The following is a 21,841-nucleotide window of genomic DNA, read 5'->3' as shown; positions in this document are numbered from 1 at the left end:
CCAAACCACAGATGTATGAAACCTTTTACTGTAACATAGTTTAGTTTGCATTTACCAACCGTACGTTTACTAACTATATGCAAAACTGCAGGAAAAACTGCAGGGGTTTTCTTAACTGTTTTCTGCACTGGACTTGAGCTGCACTGCAACATAGGGAAAAACTAAACCAGTTTTTTTATAAGAAACGTTGGATTTCAACTTCTGTGTGGGCTGGGGAATTTGAACTCTAACATAGCTGGAAAACATGTTGAAGAAAGTTGACTTAATCAGTATAGGCCCACATGTCAATATTTTGTCCAAATGAATACACTTGGTGTTAGGTAGCATTGGGTCTTGATAAATCATTGAAAACCATTTAACTGTATCTTATATTTAAATTAGTGCTCAAAAAGCATTATTTTACATGTGCATAATATTCTGACTAAAACAAAGGAATTTAAACTGGCAATACTGTTAAAGTATCTAAGTTAAGTTTCATAGTGCTCTGAAAGATCTTTTCATTATAGTGTTAAAATAATTGTAGACTATGATATGTAATTACATGCAGTATGTAATTATTTAATAATGAATTGTAAAAAGTATTATACAGGTAATTAAAATGTTTTTCACATTGCACTTTTATCTTCATATATCACCTTTCTTTGATACTACTAATTCTTAGAAACGGTATATATGCTTATTTATTAAATTCATTTTCTTCTCAGGTGGAGGTTTGGCAATTGGAACCATTCTTCTTATTGGTTAGTATGACATTTTTCCAATATCACAGTTGCTAGCAATTGTACATGCATGAAATTATTTAATTTCCATTAAAATATTTTGGAAAGTATATAACAATTCTTCTAACAAGTTCCACTTTAATAGTAATGTATGTCATGTTGTACCCCCAAAAGATCTTCAATTTATCTCATATAAGATAATTTGTATTCACTGGTTTGCTTTGACTGCTGCATGGTATAAAAATTTAAACAATTTGTAAGGCTTTACTCCATTCTTATATAGCTTTCACATCACTGGGGGCAGGGGTCGTGGGAGTTGGGATTGGGATTGTAGTGCTTCAAATTCAGTTACCAGCAAATAGATGCACTTATGTAACCATTAGTATTTCTTTTCTATAGCCTGAGAAGTCTGTATTATTGAAGATGCTCTTCTTCCATCAGAGAAGAAGAAAATAGTGTAACCTTTATTTTTTAAGTCTGGGATCTGTCTTGGTTGATTAAAAAAATTCTAAAATCTTTAGTACATTTTGTATACCATGGTAGAATATATTTTCTCCTCTTTCCCCACAGTCCCCCTGTAGCCTGCCAGTCAAATGTAGGGGAACCTCCAGGGCATATTTGGAGGCATGTGAGGAAGGGAAAAGGAAAGTCTCCTTAGGTGAGCAGAAGCCAGTGGTGTAACATTGTTATTATTATTGTGTTCATACTAAATTAGCGATGATGAACCGTTTGGGCTCGGCATGTCAAAAATTCAGAAAATGCCTAACTTGCCCCTGCTGACGTGTCACACACACCGCCCTTGAACAAAAGAGAAACAATTTTTTACATATTCATTTGTTTAAAAATATATATAATCCAATTTGGGGCAGCCAGAAGGCCAGAGATGTAGGTAGAGATAGGTGGGTGGGGGGAGCTGCAGTGCCTTTTGATTGTTCAGTTTCTTTGGTAACTCAAACAGGGAGAATAGCTGTTGTTGGGTTTTGTTGAATGCTGGCGTGTCACCCAAAACATTGTGGCGTGTCACCTTTGATGCATGTCATAGGTTCACCATCACTGTACTAAAGCATAGTTTGCTTTAGCATCAATTGATGTATAAGTACAATTGATCATAAAATATACCATAGAAACAATACTGCATTTGCACAACCTGCTAAAACAATTCTTTAAAATATACATTATGGCTTGGTAAGGTGGGTGAATTTAAGAGATTCTTCCTTTTCTCTGATAGGCCTTTAACGACTGGATGACAGCTTTTGGCAGGAAGGAAATATGTATCTCTTGGATTTTGTTAAAATTGCAGTAGTTTTGCCAGGAAAACTATTGGCCTCTCAGTAAATCCCTAATCATGCTTGAATTCAAGAAAGCCATATTGGAGGTTAGGCAGAGTTTGTGATCTGGATCTGCAGAATAATAGATCCCAAACTCCTACTGTAATGGTGATCTTTCTAGCATTCTTCCTGTTCCACACAGGAGAGCGTTCACATTAGCAAATGTTAATGTTTTATATTTGACTGTGTTGGAGGAAGCTATAGTAACATTCCATATCAGGAATGCCTATGGCAGTCTTTCTCAACCTTTTCACCCTGGAGAAACCCTTGAAATATTTTTCAGGCCTTGGGGAACCCCTGCACATTCAGGCTCAGATATAGGCCACAAGTTACAAAATTACTATATCCATTTCATGTGTAGGCCTATATGTATGTATGTATGTATGTATGCATGCATGCATGCATGCAGTTTTCTTAAACTAAAAATAAAGAATAAAACATATCTCTTTATAGTGAAGTTGCCCAAATTTAAATTTTTTTTTTAAATAAATCAGGATCTCCCAGGGAACCCCTAGTGACCTCTTGTGGAACCCTAGGTTCCACGGAGCCCTGGTTGAGAAACCCTGGCCTATGGTCTGTGATTGGACCAGAAAATTATATACAGGTTAGTTATAGCTTCCGCAAACACAACTAATAAGTAAAACATTAATATGGAATTTACAGTTGCTTCAGTTTTTTAAGATTGTGTTGCAGAAACCTGTCAAAATTATTATTAATGATAGAATAATTTTGCCTACAAAAATTGACAGCTTTATTTATTTATTTATTTGTTCTTCAAATTTCTATTACCTCCCATCTCTCCCAAAAGGGGACTCTTTGTTCTGTGGAAATTGATAATATTTTTTAAAATGAAACTACAGGTCTTGTATAACTGTCATTTAAAATATTTTTCTGCATCTTGTTGTTAGGAAGGGCACAGTTCTTAAAGGTTATCTTATAAAGGTTATCTTCACTCAGTAGCTAAGATCAGGTTTTAAAAAGCTCAGATTTTGGGGAAAGGCAGGACTATTCTTGTTCAGTCTAAGCCTTGAAGCAATTTCAGCTATTTTAATTAGCTACCTTTTTTGTTTTAGGTATGCAATTTAACCTATTTCACTTGTCAGTGTAATTGACTTTATCACCTTTTGAAAAGTTAAAAAGATAATCTTTAGCGAAGTACAAAACAGTGATTTGCTAAATATAATTACACAAAATATAAGTTGTCAAATATTACTTTCCTACCCGATGGCAATGTGCCAAGTAATGTAACATGTGTGTTTGCTAACTCTGTATTGGCATGTGCTAATTAAATACAAATATCACAGATTAACCTCCTTTGAGCTTTGTAACTTTTATGGACACTTAATAAAATATTTCATATGCAATTTTAGATGATGAGGATGATTAAAACAATCTCATCTCTATAACTAGGGCAAATTATGTGAGTTGTTCTGCAACTTAGGAAATGTTCACCTTAGGTCATAGTATTATTCTATAGGGCTATGAATAATGATGATGATGATTTAATAATTTAATAGTCATTTATTATGACAGATTCCGACTGTAGGTAACCTATCTACCTACGTAAAATAGTATTTGCAGGTGTCCTGACATAATTCTCTTTCCCCATAGCTTTTAGTGTGTTATGCATGTAAGTGCAGGTAATCCTTTTGTTACGACAGCAACTGGGACTGGGATTTCCATATCTAAGATGGTGAAAAAGCAAAGCCTGTCAGCTTTTTTGTGTGTTTCTTCTTGCAGAAGAGAAAAGTAGCCTTAGCTGTTCATAGTTATGCCACCAGGGAAGGAGGGAACTGCAGCTTAGGATAGATAAGGATTGGCCAAGAGAGAACTTAGCTAATTTGAACAAATTCAAGTCTCTTGAGTCAGATATATTGCATCCCAGGACCCTCTGTTATTCAACATTTTTTACTAATGACTTGGATGAGGGAATTGAGGGGATACTTATGTAGTTTGCAAGTGACACAAAACAGGAGGGTGGCGGCTAATACTTTAGGTAAAAGAGAAGAATTTTTTAAAAAATACCTAAACAGTTGAGTTGAATTTAATGGGATTTGAGAGGGAGAAATGTAATGTTCTACATTTAAGTAAGAAAAATGAAAAGCACAAGTATGGGGTGGGGAGATTCAGCTTGACAGCAGTACATGTAAAAAGAGTCTGGGTATCCTTGTTGATCACAAGTTAAACATGAGCTAGCTAAAATCGACAGTGAATGCTGTCTTGTGGTGCATTAACAGGTGATACTTTCAGATTGTGGGAAGTAATTGTACACTGGTCAGACTCTTTTTGGTGTACTATGTCTGGTTCTCAGCAACACAGTTCAAAAACAACTGTGACAAATTGGAGCAAGTTCAGAAGGAGGTTACGAAGATGATGAAGAATCTGGAGACCAAGCCCTATGAGGAATGGTGAAAGGACCTGGAGCTGTTTAGCCTATAGAAAAAATGGCTGAGATACGACAGCAGTCTTCAAATAGCTGAAGGATTTGTTTATTGATTTAAACAATTTATATAGCTATCCATCTCACTCTAGGTGATACACAGAGGTTAAAACATGAGGGGGAAAATGCCCACAATTTATAACTTACTAAATATACAGACTCAAATATATAATATATGGTTGGGTTTAAAAAAAATCAACCACTTTCAGTCAATAAGACAGAACTAAACACAGTAGAGCAATTATTTTCTGGTGTTCCAAAGGGCAACACCAAAACCAGAACTTACAAGGATGTACGTTCAGACTAGATTTCAGGAGGAATTTCCTGACTGTGAAAGTTGTCAGCTAGTGGGACAGAATACCACATGAAGTGATGAGTTCATCTCTCAGAGATGCTCCATTGGATGCTGCAGTGAGCAGGAAGCTGGACTAGATTACCTCTATGGTACAAACTCTGTGGTACTGTAAAAGTAGAACAACTGTAAGAAGAAAAACTCTATGTTCCAACAGAATGAATGGAAAGTGAGTGTAAAGAAAGAAGCTGCTGGGAACAGCATCGTGAAAAGAATTGTGTGTGACAGTTGGAATAAAGCTGTTATTGTTCCCCTGTACCAGGAGAAAGTTAGCAAAACTTCAGGTGGATAAGTTTGAGCATACCTAGGAAAGTGGCAGAACTCTGTTATCTGTGTCCTCTTTTAATGAGCAAAATTTGAGAATTACAGTACAGGTTTATGCAAGGCAGGAGATATGTAGACCAGATGTTTGCTGTTGAGCACATAAATGTGAGAAAGAAAGGTCATTGTACATTTAAATAGGCTTGAATTCTGGAATGACTTGAGCAAGTATGGAGTTGAAGTTTGATTACTGAATGTGGTAAGAGAGGTATATATTGAAAATAAAACATGAATGAGAATACGTTCAATGATTACCAAAAGATTGGACGTTGGGCAAGGTTTGAGACAAGGATCTGTGATGTCTCTCTGGTTGTTTAATACACTGATGAATATAAAAAAAAATCCCTTCTCACCCCTATGGGAGGTATGTGCCCCAACCACCACTGGGACCACTTTGGCCTTCACTTTCCACATCCTCTAATTCCTCCTTCAGGCCTTGGTACTTCTCCAGCTCCTGATGTTCCTTCTTCCTGTTGTTGCTGTCACTTGGCACCACTACATCTATCACCACCACTGTCTTCTGGTCCTTGTCTACTACCACAATGTCTGGTTGATTGGCCTGTCTGTCTGGATCTGGAAGTCCCACAGGATCTTAGCCCTGTCATTCTCCACAACCTTCTGTGGAATCTCCCATCTGGACTCGGGAGGGTCTAGCCCATACATTGGGCAGATGTCCCTGTACACAATGCCAGCTACTTGGTCGTGCCATTCAGTGTATGCTGTTCCTGCTTGCATTTTACACCCTGCCACTATGTGATGGACTGTCTCTGAGGCCTCTCTGCACAGTCTGCACCTTGGGTCCTTTCTAGTGTGGTAGACCCCTGCTTCTATGGATCTGGTGCTGCTGTGATCAGTGCTTCAGTGCTGTCTTTTAGTCCAGCCCATTCCAGCCACTGGTAGGATTTCCCAAGGTTAGCCACCTCAGCTATCTGTCAAAGATACATCCCATGCAGGGTCTTGTCTTGCCATGGCACTGCCTTTGCTTGATCTTCCTTCCATGTCTGCTGCTGCCTCAGGCACTCTCTCAACAGCTCATCTTTAAGTGCCATCTTACTGATGTACTCCTGGATGCTCTGGGTCTCATCCAGGAAAGTGGCTTTGACACTCACCAGACCCCGCCCTCCCTCTTTCTGCCTGGTGTATAGTCTCTGGGTGTTGCACTTGGGGTGGAAGTCTCCATACATTGTGTGGAGCTTCTGGGTCTTCACATCAGTAGCCTCCATGTCCTCCTTTGGCCAGCTGACTATACCAGCAGGGTATCTGATGTCTGTTGATGGCGTGGATGTTCTTCCCATTGGGCTGGCTCTTCAGGACCTGTCTTATCCTTTGGTGGTACTTGGATGTTGCTGTTTCTTTCATTGTGGTTCCCATGAGTACTTCCACCCCATCAGTCTTAACTACTTTCCCTCTCTTTACTACCATCCAGCCACGCTTCTCCAGTCCAAATGACATCCCAATGTCCTCACTGTAGATCCGTGTCAGGTGGATCAGTGAGTTGATGTCTCATTCGCTCTTAGCATACAGCTTGATGTCATCCAGGTAGAGGAGGTGGCTGATGATAGTTCCACTCTTGAACTTGTATCCGTATCCACTTCTTGTGATAATCTGGCTGAGGGGGTTCAAGCCCATGCAGAACAGCAGTGGGGACAGTGCATCACCTTGGTATATGCCGCACTTGATGGCCATTTGTGCTAGCTTCCTTGAGTTGACTTCCAGTGTTGTCTTCCACAGTCCCATTGAGTTCTTGAGGAAGGTCCTGAGTGTCCTGTTGACTTTGTATAGTGCCAGGCATTTACAGATCCATGTATGTGGCATTGAGTCATAGGCTTTCCTGTAGTCAATCCAGATTGGTCTGTCTAGACCTTGAGTCTCAGGCAACTGCTCTGTCTAGGAGCAACTGGTTTTTGGAGCCTCTGGTGTTGTTCCCAATGCCCTTCTGAGCTGTGCTCATGTACTGGCCTATATGGTCCTGCAGCTTGGTGGCTATGATGCCTGATAGGACTTTCCATGTTGTGGGGAGGCAGGTTATTGGCCGGTAGTTGGATGGTGTTGTTTCCTTGTTGGGGTCTTTCATGATCAGCCCTGTCTTACCTTGTGTTAGCCAGTCTGGGTGGGAGCCTGCTGCTAACAGCTGGTTCATCTGTGCTGCTAGGCGTTCATGCACTGCTGTCAGTTTCTTTAGCCAATAGGTGTGGATCATGTCCGGGTCAGGTGCTGTCCAGCTCTTCATGTTCATGAGCCGCTGTTGGATGTCTGCTGCTGTGATGGTGACTGGTTCCTGCTCTGGGAGATTGCTGTGGTCTGCTCTCAGGTCCTGCAGCCACTTTGCACTGATGTTATGTGTCTTCTCTTTCTCCATATGTTCTTCTAGTACTGTTCAGTTTCTGCTGTTGGTGGCTCTGCTGTTACTGTGTTGTTGCACTGCAGTTGGGAGTACACCTTGGATGGTTCTTTGGCGAACAGGGCATTTATCTTCTTAGCCTCTGCTTCTCTAGTGTATCTCCTTAGCCTAGTAGCCAGTGCTGTGAGGCTTTGTTTAGCGGTCTCTAGGGCTTCAGATGGAGTCAGGCCCTTGTATTTTTTCAGTAGCCGAGTCTTATCCTTAATCTCCACACCCTTCTGTAGTTCCACCAGCTGACTAACTTCTCTCCAAGTTGCCTTGACCTTAGCCTCCAACCTCATTTTCCGGGGGGTGGGGGTAGGTACTGCTGTTCTTGATCATATAGCCAAGCATCTCCAGGATTACAGCAGCTGCAGCGTATATTAGTTCATTGGTTTGAGTTACAGTGGTTGTAGGGATTGTTGTGAGGGCTCTGTTGGCATCTTCTAGCATACTGTATAATGGTACTTCTCCACTGAGTCTTGGTAATTGGTCTCGAGAGTTGAATGTAGCTAGTTTATCTATTATCTTTTGCCTCATATCAGCTGCTGTGCTCTCTAATGGAGGGGGTGGCAGTGATGTTCCAGCTTCAGGTGTTGGCTGCACCTCCAGTTGTTCTTCCGGGTCTTCTTGAGTCTGGGATGTAATGTGTAGTTGGCTCATCTCAAGTTGTGAGAGCAGCTTCCTTTTCACTATATTCAAGCATCGGATGTAGATGCAGGTCTTCTGTCCATCCATAGTTCCCTCATACGCTTCATATATCCTCTCTCGTTAGGTCTACTGTTGTAGTAGCATTCCATCAATTCCAGGTTCTCTTGTCTCGTCCATGTATGGCTTGTTCCAGTAGCCCACTTATCATAAGATTGTCCTGGTTCCCAACATCTGTTACGGACCTTGTTAATCCGGGCAACATCTGAGCCGGCATGACTCTCTTAGTTTGTGTCACCCTCATATTTGAGGTAGGCAGGTGAAGCATTAGGGGGTCTTTGCCCAAGGAGCCCTACTGATAAGGTAGGTACAGCTGGGATTTGAACCCCAGTCTCCCACTCCAAAGGTGGTGCTCCAACCACTACACTATCCAGCCACTATATGTATGGATTTTTTGCAGTGAGAACTGAAAGATCTACAGTGAATGTTAGTTACAGTGCTGCTTATAAGTTTGTGAACCCTTTTGAATTTTCAATATTTCTGCATAAATGTGACCTAAAACACATCCTAAAACTAGATAAAGAGAATCCAATTAAACAAATCAGTCAAAAACATTATACTTGTTCATTGATTTATTGAGGAAAGTATGCTTGTGTGTAAGCACCATTGTAAATTTTATGATGCAACAAAGAGCATGGATATAAATATTAATGTATCAAAGGCCAAGGTAGTTGTGATTGAAATGGATAACGGAGTTATACATAGTTATACATAGATAGCAAGAAATAGAGCAGATAAATGAATTTTTGCAATGTTTAGTAAATTTGGAAAAATGATAGATTAATAGATTCTAAAATATTTTCAGAACATTTCAGAATATTTTGTTTTACTGGTAAATTTTGGCTGCAGTGACACATCTACTGTAGCAGTGTTCAGGTAATAGGTGACACGTAACTCATTTTTTCTAACTTTTGATGTAGGCTAAAGTTGCCCTGAACTCCAAGCAAAGCACCAAAAATATGTGTTGGTTCAGTTTCCCTTTTGTCAGATTTTAATAATGTCATTACAGATGCATTATTTAAGCTTCTTTAAAGTATAGAAGAATGAAGTGTTTTCTGTATTAAGAAAATATTTGGAGAAATAGCTGAACAATCTGTTAATTAAGGATATTATGTTGGGATGTTCTTAATAACACATTTGCTTTAGAAAACATGTAAGCAGGATGATAGCATGAGAGCATTGTTTCCTTTCCCTTATGTTTGGAGCCCCTACCCTGATTTTGTGCCCCATCAAAACAACATAACAAAGTGTTTTTACTGTATTTACTCAGGGGCACTTATTTCTAAAAATACCAGAACAGGTTTGTATTATAATTTAAACTTTTAGCAGACTGTATTAGAAATTGCTAATAAAGGGATAATAATATTTTAATATTTATTTCTTATAGTACATAAGTATCAAGTGTTTTGTTTTTAATATTTTAATAAATTCAGGTATTCTCTAAAGCACAGTATGATGGTGTAAAGTATCTTGACATTTAAGAGACTAATTAAACCATAAATTAAACCATATTTAAATTAAATATCTCTAAAACTATCTTTATGGTAACTCAAGTTATGAAAATGACATTTGATTTAATGGTTATATTGAACATGTTACATGACTGTACTTCAGGTATCAACCAGATTTATGCCTTTTGATGGTTAAAGCTGAAGGAAATATTGATATGATATGAGATTTTTGCAATGTTTTTCCATCTACATTTGTTAGACTTCAACAAACATGTTTGCCTTCCTAGCAACATGTCTATTTTCCAGTGACATATATATTTTTCCTACAGAGGAAGATGCACATGGTGTTTATTCCAATCTGTTGTTCAAGCATTTCCTTGCAGAAGGAATAGTTTGTGGGCATAATTTATTTATTGCTTCAGATAAAGAGGAGCCTGGTGGTATTCTAAAGGTAAAGAAGTTTCTTCCATATGACTGTTTCTTAATATTTGTTTTAAAATTAATAATTCTCTTGTTATCATAAACCAGAATAGTATCTTTTTATCTTTACTAGTATTCCAGAATAAGCTACTTGGCTATCAGTTAATATAGGAGATTCAGAGAAATCCCAGAATGAGAAAAATCATATTATATTACATTCAAAAAAGTGCAATACTAAGAATAAAATAAATCACACGTGAGCTTGAAGATTTTGGTCACACTGGATGTAAAAGTGATTGACTAATCCTTTTTATGCAACATTCATTCTCCTCTGCATTTACTACTGATTTTCTAGGTATTGACATTAAGCCTAGTGATTTGAAGTTGGGTAAGATAGAAGAGGATTGAGGGAAGGGAAATAAGAAAAATACAGATTTTCCTTCTGTCATGTACACATTCCATTTTCCTCTTGCCCATTAGTATGCAACCCCTCATACATTTCACAATTGTTGGGTAAGGGTCAAATTCAGCATTTTAGCAGAGAAGCAAATTTAGGACCAGAATAAGCATAGCAGTGATGCGGGGGGGGGGGTGATTTAAACTATACTGAGTTTGTGCTGGGTTTAACCTACAGCCCCTTGTGTTATCCACCTCATAATGAGATGTATAGCAGTCATGGCTAGAGAGAGCTCCAAGGATGCAAAACACTGGTTGGAGGGCATTGGTTACCTAAGTCTGCACAAGACTCTTATGGCTCTCCTTCCCTAAAAAAGATTGTATCCATGTGCTGTATTAAAGTTTTTAATAGAACAGTTGGTGGAGAAGAAAGATAATTGGTGAAAATGTCCTAGAACTAGACACAATCTATTTGTGTGTCCAGTCTTATTAACGAGTTGCACAACTAAAATGTTACACAAAAATATGCACTCCTAATAATTTAGTACAATTTTTTTAATGGATCATAGAAGTACAAGTCCTTGAATTGGAATTAAATTGGTGATCCAGTATGGTATGATGGCTAAGTTGTTGGACTATGTCTGGGGAGAACCTGGCTAACGTCTACCCTGAGCCATACAATGAGTGGCTTTAGGCCAGGCATCCTTTTTTAGCCCAGCCTATCCCAAAAGATGGTTGCTGTGGGAAAAATTAGAGGAGGGAATGCTGGGGAATGCCACCCTGAGCTCGTGAAGGAAAGTTGGTAAATAACCTAACTTATAATTTAATTATCTCTTTGTGGTATTTACTTTGTAATATTTTGTTTTTATTGCTTATATATTTTATTTATATACATCTTATATTTATTGCTTATATATTGTATTGTTTATATATTTTATGCTTATATATTATATATTTTATTGCTTATATATAAAAACATTCATATTCTTATGTGTGTGTTAATGACTATTTGCTGTATTATGACTATTTCCTGGACAATGTTACTGTACCATGAAATGGGCTTTTCTTAATAACTACTTTCATTCTGTACAAAAAGTTTTAGAGGGGACTGTCTGTGTTAGATATCTGATAAAACAGTGCAAATTTCAGCTGTACTTACTATGGTGCTGTGATTATGCTATCTTTTTACTGAATAACCATCAGCTATAATGTTACAGCTCCTGAGACACAACCCTCCAAAGTCATGCTTACTGAGAATTTTGAGAATTGAGAATCTGTATTAAGGAGTGTGGATTTTAAAATTTCCATTGTCATTGACTTTCCATCATAATTATCAGTTTTACTGCCTAAAATATTGGTCACTTTTACACATAGATTTTATACATAGATTGAATAGTAGCTATTTTTAACTTTAAATGGGAGTTTTTGGTTTTTCTATAATCAAGAAAAATATTGCCTGTTCTAGAAAGAGAAAAAAGATTGTTTTATACACCATAATTATCTTAAAACTGTATAACTAAAAGACAAGTGGAAAATAGAAATGTCCCATCAGCTATCTAAGGTGTGTTACATTACCACCCAGCAATTTACCCATCATCTTTTGAAAACATATTCGTGCCTATTGTAGTCAAAGCTTCTGTAGGAAGTCAGCATTAGGAAGTGACATTGTTGAAAAATTACACTCCTGTTAAAAATCCCTTGGAACTATATACAGAAAGTTTTAAGTAAGATTTTTAAAATATTTCTGTTCCCTTGGTTCACCTGTCTTAACAGATAGCTGTGGTCCAGTGTAAGAAATTACAAAGGAAAAATTAAGGCCAATCTTTATGTAATAAATTATATGTTTTTAAAAAATAACATTCAGAAAGTGTTCTTGGAAAGACTTCTGTAAGCTAAGACTGATGAAGGAATACAAAACATTGGCTAGATGAGATATTGGAGTGCTGAACAGTGATGATACCTCACACAGCATTCATGCAGCCACAGCTTTGAGGCCAAAGGGTAGCAGTATGAAGCCTACAGTTGTATTCCAACTCACAAGACTGGCTGCAAAAGTTTTGCAGGGAAAGGAGCAAGATGATACCCATGTATGTAAGCTGGTTAGAATTATTTCCATACTGAGATGGGAATAGTGACTTCTTTCACTTGTATCAGGACCCCTAATACAAAGTGGGCTAAATTGTTTAATTGGATGTAAATTAATTTTGTGTTCTGTGCATCACATAAGTGCTTTTGGGAAAGAACTTTTGCAGATATGGACCTTGATATTTTCAGGGTTTTTAAATTTTGATTTTAATATTATTTTAAAAAATAATAATAGGCTTGAAATTGTTTCCCCTTCAGTAGCTCTGCCTAGTATTATATTACTATATTATGGTATTTAGTCTGTTTTATTCATAATATGTTTCTAAGATTTTCCTTTATTAGAAAATATGGAAAACTAAAATGAAAAAAGGAATTATCTAATTTTTCACATATCTATAGATTATATGCTGAAGTTTTAGTAAGTAAAGGAAAAATATAAGAGGTTGACTTAGACATGCCCTAAAAGTCTGAGGTTACATTAAAGAATAGTATATGTTTAGTTCAAAATGTATTTTTCTTTGAGTCAAATACATTAGATTTCAGTATATTTGTATGTAATATGCTTTGCATATGTGAAAATATTTACTCCTGCAATTCAGATTAGGCTCCTGTTAATGTTTCTTTTCTGTTCTGAATATTTCAATAAACATTAAGCAGCTTTAAGATTAGATTTTCATGTGCGATCACCATGACTCATTCATGGATTTTTACCAGAAGTCCAGAGAATGACAGTTTTTTTAACAATATTGTTAGTTCAATACCTATATGACAATGCTCTCTCCCCTTTGCACCTGAATCAGGGTAGGCTGTACAAATTTTTGACAGATGTTTGAAATCAGTGGTGAACTGGATGAGGGCCAGAAAACTAAAGCTGAATCTAGAGAAGACAAAAATGTTCTGGTTAGTTGATTTTTAAGCCTAGGAATTAGAAAGATAGCCTCTACTGGCTGAGGTAGCATTACATCAAAAGGAACAGGGCCACACCTGTTTCTTGAGTCCATTTCTCACTAAACTCACAGATAGCATCATTTGCAAGATTGCCTGTAACCAGGTTCAGCTCGTGCACCACCTGGACTAGGACAGGAAGGCATACCCTCATGGATCAGTGCTATGATAATTTCATGATGAGGTGCATGTAAAATCTACCATTCCAGGAATGGAACATTCCATAGAACTCTAGAATCCTCTTCTCCATTTTTCTAAACTGTTCAGGAGATTGTTTGCAGTGTTTTAGATGTGGCCACTCTCCAAAACAACCCATTTTGTCCAGAACATCACACCCCAAACTTCATAAACTTTCAGTTTAAAGGATGAATTTCAAGAAAAATGGCTGGACCATTTCAGAACAGCATGATCTGGACTAAGATTGCTAACTTTTAGGCTACTTTAAACGAACTCCAGAAGCTATACCTAATGCAGAGCTCAGCCACATTGTTAAATTTGTACAGCTAAATAGGTTGTGTTGTTATAATCCTGAAAGCAACTTTGGTTTCCTGTTAGCTATCAGGCCAAATTGAAAGTGCTGACACTGCTGTATATAAGGCCTTAAAAGACTCAGGACTCATACTTAAAGGATCACTTTCTCCAATCCTCCAGAACACAGAGGCCTTGCTTCTGGCCCCAGAAGTTAGTCCAGTTCACAGTGTGCTGGCCAGAAATTGGGCTTTCTCACTGGCAGTGCCCTAGCCGCATTTGTTTTGGAAAAAAAAGTTCTGTATCTGGGTCCCAGGGTGTCTTCTTTTATACAGCTACTGAAGACATTTAAATCTATTCTCAGATTGTCTGTTGTTTTATTTTTCTATTTTTAATGAACCCTGTTAGAACTGTTGTATTTATTGTTCCTAGGATTTTTGCATTTACTATTATGTTCTTAATTAAGATAGTTTTCCCTTTTTTCAAAAAAATATTCTGGGATTAAGAAGCTATAGAAATTAAAGAAAAAAAAAAAGGTTCACCATTATAGGAGCAGAGCTGTTTTCATATATGGTAGCCAAAAATCAGGAGTCTGGTAGTACTTTTTATAACTAGCACATTTTAAAAGGCATAAGGTTTCATGAGCTGCAGCATTTGATGAAGTGAGCTGCAGCACACAGAAGTTTATGCCTTTTAATAATGGTTCACTGGTAAATGAGCTGCATGCAGTTCTAATAGCTCTGTGGGCATAGCTAACACATTTTTGACAATCCATTCAGACCCCCAGTTTATCTTGTTGCCTAAACTAGAAACGCAAAAATTGGATGACACATAAACCATGGACAGAATTGGGTGTCAGCGTGGAGCAATCAAAGCAGCATATAATACCATGCTGCTCATTCACTGCTATGCCAATGTGATCAAATTATGTCTTCCATTGGAAAATTTCCTGCGTTTTCCCCCCATTTCTACCATATTTTTCTTGCTGCAGAAAATCTGTTCAGGAGGGAAGGTAGAATAACTACACATTATGTTTTGATTGGTAGCATTATGAACCATCTGTCTAGAAGCTCCTGTCAATTTCATCTAAATAAATATCACTATAAATAAATTTTAATGGTCATTTCTTTATTTTAATAAGTGTTTGATTATTTTGTCTACCAAATGTATTCCTTTTTAAATTTAATGTACTACTTACTATATGTAATATTTAGCAATGAAATAGATTTTTTTTAATACTTCATCCGGTATGTACTGATAAAAATAGTAAAGTTATTTGTTCAGCTTTGAAATATTACTGTGTAAATATAATTTCAAACATTAATCGATAATTACAGACACTTCTAACTGCATTTGTGGATTTATCAGGCTGACAAATCAGTGAAGGCTTCTCAGAGCAAACTGGTTTAGAGATGCATAAATAAATCATTATAAATTTCATCAAGATTTTTTTTTCAAAATTGGAAAGTTTAATATGGGCTTTCCATATACAACATGATTACCAAATAATAGCACAGTAGTAGTCCTCCAGCATTTAAAATAGCTTAAAGAGAAATATGATGCCAGTAGTTAGTGTAATGCATTGGTAATTAAGAGGCTGTGAGGTTAAGCTTTATTGACTGTTGTGGGATTGTGTCTTTGATTTTATTATACCCCAGAGAATAGGAGGAAAGAAAGAGGTCAGACTATTAGAATCTGACTTTGTTTAGTACATCTGCCAAAGAATGCAAGCAGAAATTCCTAACAGAGGAATATTAGAAATGCAAGATTTATTTCAGTATTAGTTACAGGAGAAAATTCCTAAATATTTAGAGCTGCAAAGGCATATTTTTTAATTACAGTAATCTTTTTTCTCAGTTTTTTCTCCTGATTTTTTTTATTACAAATCTTCCATTGCCATTGTGAGTTGTGTGCATATGCACAAGAAGGACAGTATAATATACAATATACATGACATGGAGAAAGCTGTTCATTTGAGTTTATGATTTTACATAGAATTATTCTTTCTTGTCTTAGTGCTGTTGGAAACCTGTAGAATTTCTTCTCTTTCTCTCTCAAAATGAATCCATGACCCTGCTTGAGGGGTACGTGTCCTAGATCTCTATTGTTCTATAACTGAATGGTATTCATAATCATTTTATTCTCTAGACTATTCTAGTATATGTTTATGTTTATGCACATGCAACAGGATTCTGTTGTACAGAGATTCCTAATGTGTGCAAGCAGTGTCTAATCTTTCACTTATAAAGGTATACAATCTAATTTGATAGTTTGTTAGGTAAAGGTTTCCCTTGACATTAAGTCCAGTTGTGTTCGACTCTAAGGGGCGGTGCTCATCTCTGTTTCAAAGCCGAAGAGCCGGCGTTTGTCCGTAGACACTTCCATGGTCGTGGCCAGCATGACTACACAGAATGCTGTTACCTGCCCGCCGAAGCGGTACCTATTAATCTACTCACATTGGCATGTTTTCGAACTGCTAGGTTGGCAGGAGCTGGGACTAGCAACAGGAGCTCACCCCGTCACACGGATTCGAACCGCCGACCTTCCGATCGGCAAGCTCAGCAGCTCAGCGGTTTAACCCGCAGCGCCACCACGTCCCTTAATTTGATAGTTTAGATGATAATTAAATTGCTACTTGATAGTTTAAGATTATCTTATATTTAAATGTGTTATTTTTGCATCTGCATAGTTAAGAGTATTAGTCCACTTACTACTAGAAAGCTAGCCAAAACAGCAAGTTTTCTATAGATTTGTTGAGGATTTTTTATATAGAGATTGAGTGGGTGGATGGATGAATTTATTTTTAACCAGGCCTTTCCCAACTTAATGCCATCTAAATATATTGGGGTACAAATCTCATCAACCTTAGGTTAGGGAAGATGGAGCTAATTTTTCCCTTAAAAGTTATATATATTTATCCCATCTTCACTTTATACTTTCAAGAATCATGTGATATATATGAGGAAGGTATTACAAGAACCATTATCCTCCTAGGACAAACTGTCTGAGTGGGCATTCCTAGGATGAAATTGAGATACTTCAGAACAACTTTCTGGCATATGTAGTTTAAGAATTAATTACAAAAATGCACAGATTGGGGTTTTTAATTACAATTTAGCATATTAGTTGTAGTTTTTATTTCTCAAAATTGCAATGCTCATTTCTTTGAGCTAGTTCTGTGATAGACTATCATTATAACTTACTAAAACTTCCATTAATTTGCATTTATTTGTTTTAATAGACTACTTGCATACCTATGCCTCCCTTCTCCATTTATGTAAATAAACCTAGTCTGATATCTAAAGGTACAACAGCCCAACTTAAATTTGTTAATCATTGAGTACAGTAGAATCTCAGTTAACCAGCACCCATGGGGATTGGTAGATGCTGGAGAAATGTAGTTTCCGGTTGCTTGAGGGTTACTATTAAAAATAGGAGCGCCAAGTTTGGACTTGCTTTTCTGCTAGAGAGGGATTGGCCAATCCCTTTCTGGCAGAGGGGTGGGTTTGGGCTTACCTTTAAAAAGATGGGTTTGGGCTTTCTGCTGGGGGTGTTGGGTTGGCGGGTCACGGAGCGGCGGGTTTGGACTTGCCTTTCTGCTGGGTGGGGTCAGTGCAGCATGCTAGGTTTGGGCTTGCCTTTCTGCTGGAAGGGGATCGGATCAGCGCAGCGCAGCATGGCGGGCCAAGTTTAAACTTATCTTTCCGCTAAAAAATTGTTTTATTTAAATTTTTATTTGACATATTATTTCTTCATTTTTTTTTGCTGGTTGCTTGAGAGTGCTGGTTGCTTGAGTTCTGGTTAACCGAGATTCTACTGTATATGGCTTCATGGCCTAACCTTCCCTTCAACATAGGGTTCCAGGAAGCCATCTGCAACAAGTTCCCACCTAGTCTTTGTTTGAAAGCCTTCAACAAGGGAAAATCTACCACTTTCTTAGTAAACAGTTCTACTTCTAAATATGCTTTGCCATCAGGAAATTTTTCCTAATAATCAGCCTGAATTTCCTTTCCTTTATTTTCAGCCAGTTAGCCCTTGTTCTGTCAGTTTCAACCTGCTATATGTGATATACTATACCACTATTATATCTCCTGAAGTCTCCCTTCCACCCCCAGCCCCCCAATTAAATACACTCCTTTAACTGTTCTTTGTAGGTTTTGGTTTCCAGAGACCTTATTATTCTGGTAGCCCTCCTCTGAACCTGCACCAGTTTCTCCATATGCCTCTTAAATGTCATCAAATGAGGTAAATGTTTTCTTGGAAATGCCTATAGTAAAGTAAGTACATAAATTAGCATCAGTTTTATTTTTACTGTGCTATTAAAAACAAAAGCTTGCAGAATCAAGAAAAAACTGTGGAGAACAGCAAAGGGAAATATCTATTTAGGAGCCATTAAACCCTTCATATATGTATGCAGAACACATCATGCGACAAGCTGGCCTTGAGGAATCCAAGGCTGGAGTTAAAATCTCTGGAAGAAACATTAACAATCTCAGATATGCAGATGATACCACTTTGATGGCTGAAAGTGAAGAGGAACTGAGGAGCCTTATGATGGTGAAAGAAGAAAGTGCAAAAGCTGGCTTGCAGCTAAACCTCAACAAAACCAAGATTATGGCAACCAGCTTGATTGATAACTGGCAAATAGAGGGAGAAAATGTAGAAGCAGTGAAAGACTTTGTATTCCTAGGTGCGAAGATTACTGCAGATGCTGACTGCAGTCAGGAAATCAGAAGACGCTTAATCCTTGGGAGAAGAGCAATGACAAATCTCGATAAAATAGTTAAGAGCAGAGACATCACACTGACAACAAAGGCCTGCATAGTTAAAGCAATGGTGTTCCCTGTAATAACATATGGCTGCGAGAGCTGGACCATAAGGAAGGCTGAGAAAAGGAAGATCGATGCTTTTGAACTGTGGTGTTGGAGGAAAATTCTGAGAGTGCCTTGGACTGCAAGAAGATCAAACCAGTCCATCCTCCAGGAAATAAAGCCAGACTGCTCACTTGAGGGAATGATATTAAAGGCAAAACTGAAATACTTTGGCCACATAATGAGAAGACAGGACACCCTGGAGAAGATGCTGATGCTAGGGAGAGTGGAAGGCAAAAGGAAGAGGGGCCGACCAAGGGCAAGATGGATGGATGATATTCTAGAGGTGACGGACTCGTCCCTGGGGGAGCTGGGGGTGTTGACGACCGACAGGAAGCTCTGGCGTGGGCTGGTCCATGAAGTCACGAAGAGTCGGAAGCGACTAAACGAATAAACAACAAAACATTTAAAATATAGTTTAGGTAGTTTGATCTTCAGTTTGTTCCTGTGCTAACATAGCTACATAAAAGTAGCAGATGCGTCCCTCATTGTGAGCAGCAGAATATAAAACAACAAGAAGCTTACTTAAATGAGTGCTTACAGGGGATTTATTCTAATGGTAGTCTCTTCTGGAACGATGGACTGTGACTGCTTTAAATTGTTTTTGTATATAGCACAGTTATCTTTATGTCAGTTAAAATGTTGCAGGTGTTACTGAGAAAACACAAAGTAATTTTATTAGAGGTGAATACCTGAAAACTAATTTAAACAAGATTATACAAACTATTCAATATATCTACTGTCAAAAAATATGCACATAACTTGCCTAAAATATTATCAAATGTTATTGAAAGAATAAAATGTTATTACAGTACTAAAATGCTTATGGATGTTAGTCATTTTCTTTCCAAAGCAATATGAAAAATATATAGTGGCATAAGTAGTAAATATGACTAAATGAAATCCTGCATTTTATTGCTCAGAAATACGTGTCACTATGTTTAATAAAGTATAATCAAAAAAATGTACAGGATTTCATATTTGGTTTTTTTTTAAAAAGGAAACATTTGCTTTCTGAGCACTTTTCTCATCTTTTTAATTGTGTAACTACCTCAAAATAGTAATTGATTTCCTCTGGGTAGTAAAAAAAGCCAGCAAAAAAATTGCAGACATCTGTGTGTATAGTGTTGGATTTTGATTTAGAGGCTTTGTTTTAAATATTTCAATATAAACAATAAAATATCAAGGCTAGATTTTTTTTCTCTAATAGCTTTGACAGGAGCTAATGGAGAAGTAGATAGTACAGGTAGTCCTCATTTAGCAACTGCCTTGATTAGCGACCATTCTCAGTTATAATGGTGATGAAAAAGTAACTTTGCTACCAGTCCTTGTGTTTATGACCTCAGGTCTTTAAAGCAAAGGAAAGCTGAAGTAAAATCATAAGCACAGTCATGGTTTCACTTAGCAACTGCTTCACTTAACAACCAAGATGTCAATCTCAATTGTAATCACTAAATGAGGACTACTTGTAGTAGGCCACCAAGCCATTAGAATTTAGATTCAGAACAATGAGATTAATCTACATATGCTTCCTTCTCTTCATAGAGACATAATTGTTACTTTGTTCTAGGTTAATATTAATCTTTTCAGTGCAAATGTAAAGTATCTATAAATTCCTTGATTATATTAAGTTCAGTATTTGGTACTTTGCAAATATATTAAATCTGGCATTCTCTAAAACTTACTTGTTAGATTCTCTACTAATCCTAGAAGCATGTTCTACTCTCCTCCCTTCCCCAAAATAGTAGATGTTTCAAACAATAAAGTACAATATATGGATGAATGCAGACATTTTCTGCCAATGATGAAACTATAGGATAGCAATGTATTTTTTGTACATATCATTCTGGCATAGCATGCTGCTTTGTTTTTTAATATAGTCATAACACATATCTCACAAATTTTAAGAATATAGTGGCTATTTTAGGGGCCAGTGCCACCTTTTTCATAAATGTGACAGCTTCACATGATTTCAGAAAGAGGGTCCCATCTTCCAGAATAGAAATATGGAAAGATTCCTTACATTTAGATATGTATACGTGTATTATCTTTGTTGATGGACAGCAGATTTTCAGAATCGTAGACTGTAGTCTTTCTCAAGACCATCTGCAAAATCCAGGAATTAAACATAGGGAATTGTGCAGGCAGAAACCAATGTTCCAGTATAGAGTTTCAGCCTTCTGCTTTTTCTTAGATGAGTATTCTATAATTTTTTTTCACTTTACAACCACGTTGCTTAGCGACAGAGTTCCCGGTCCCAATTACGGTCATTAACTGAGGACTACCTGTACACACAAATTAGCTCCCCACCTCTCTGTCTACAAGAGACTTTGCCACAGATATCATCATGCAAATGATGTGAATTACATACTGTACATATCTGTATCATGAGCTGCTGGTACAAATTACATACTTTGTGTAATTTCTGTGATGTCATTGTGAATTCTCTTGGATGCCTGTATCCCAAAGGATAATGATATGACCAAACTCTGGAACTTAATTAATTTACTACTAGAAACCAAGAAAGAAAAACTGGAAGAAAAAAGTTCTGTGTGCCACCTTGAGTTCCTGGAGGACAGATAGGATACAAATAATACACATGCGCAATCAATTTAATTTATTTAATTTAGGTCCTTCCCAACTCCAAACGATATTGTGATAGTTGCCTTAATTCCAATAAAACGTTCAGACTCAAAATGACAATTCAGGTTCTGAGTTTATTTAGAAAAGGGTGCAAACAGGTAAAAAGCTGAGAATGAGAAAAGCGCGCCTAAACTCAAACTAAATAGCATCTTACAAACAGCAGCCCAGCCCCTCCCTCACATACAGTTCACCCCACATTCCCAGGTGCTCCTAACGAGCTCTGCTGCTCAACGGGCAGAGAGACGACATTTCAGAGATAGTCTAACACATTCCTTCTGGCACAGATCAGCATGTTTTCAGTACAAGGCTCGCAG

General features: G+C 37.3%; 1 protein-coding gene across 1 annotated transcript in view; it reads left to right on the top strand.

Annotated features, from left to right (window-relative positions):
• Positions 1-21,841, top strand: part of ELP4 (elongator acetyltransferase complex subunit 4) — a 151,886-nt gene that overhangs the window by 5,671 nt on the left and 124,374 nt on the right. Inside the window, exons 4-5 of the mRNA XM_063317991.1 lie at positions 705-740; positions 10,029-10,150. Coding sequence (XP_063174061.1) covers positions 705-740; positions 10,029-10,150 — 158 coding nt within the window. The remainder of the gene's footprint in view (positions 1-704; positions 741-10,028; positions 10,151-21,841) is intronic.

This window comes from Candoia aspera, chromosome 1 (genome assembly GCF_035149785.1).
Source record: "Candoia aspera isolate rCanAsp1 chromosome 1, rCanAsp1.hap2, whole genome shotgun sequence".
Taxonomy (NCBI): domain Eukaryota; kingdom Metazoa; phylum Chordata; class Lepidosauria; order Squamata; family Boidae; genus Candoia; species Candoia aspera.
The sequence above is the reverse complement of the archived record's forward strand: the minus strand, read 5'-3'. Positions and strand labels throughout refer to the sequence as shown.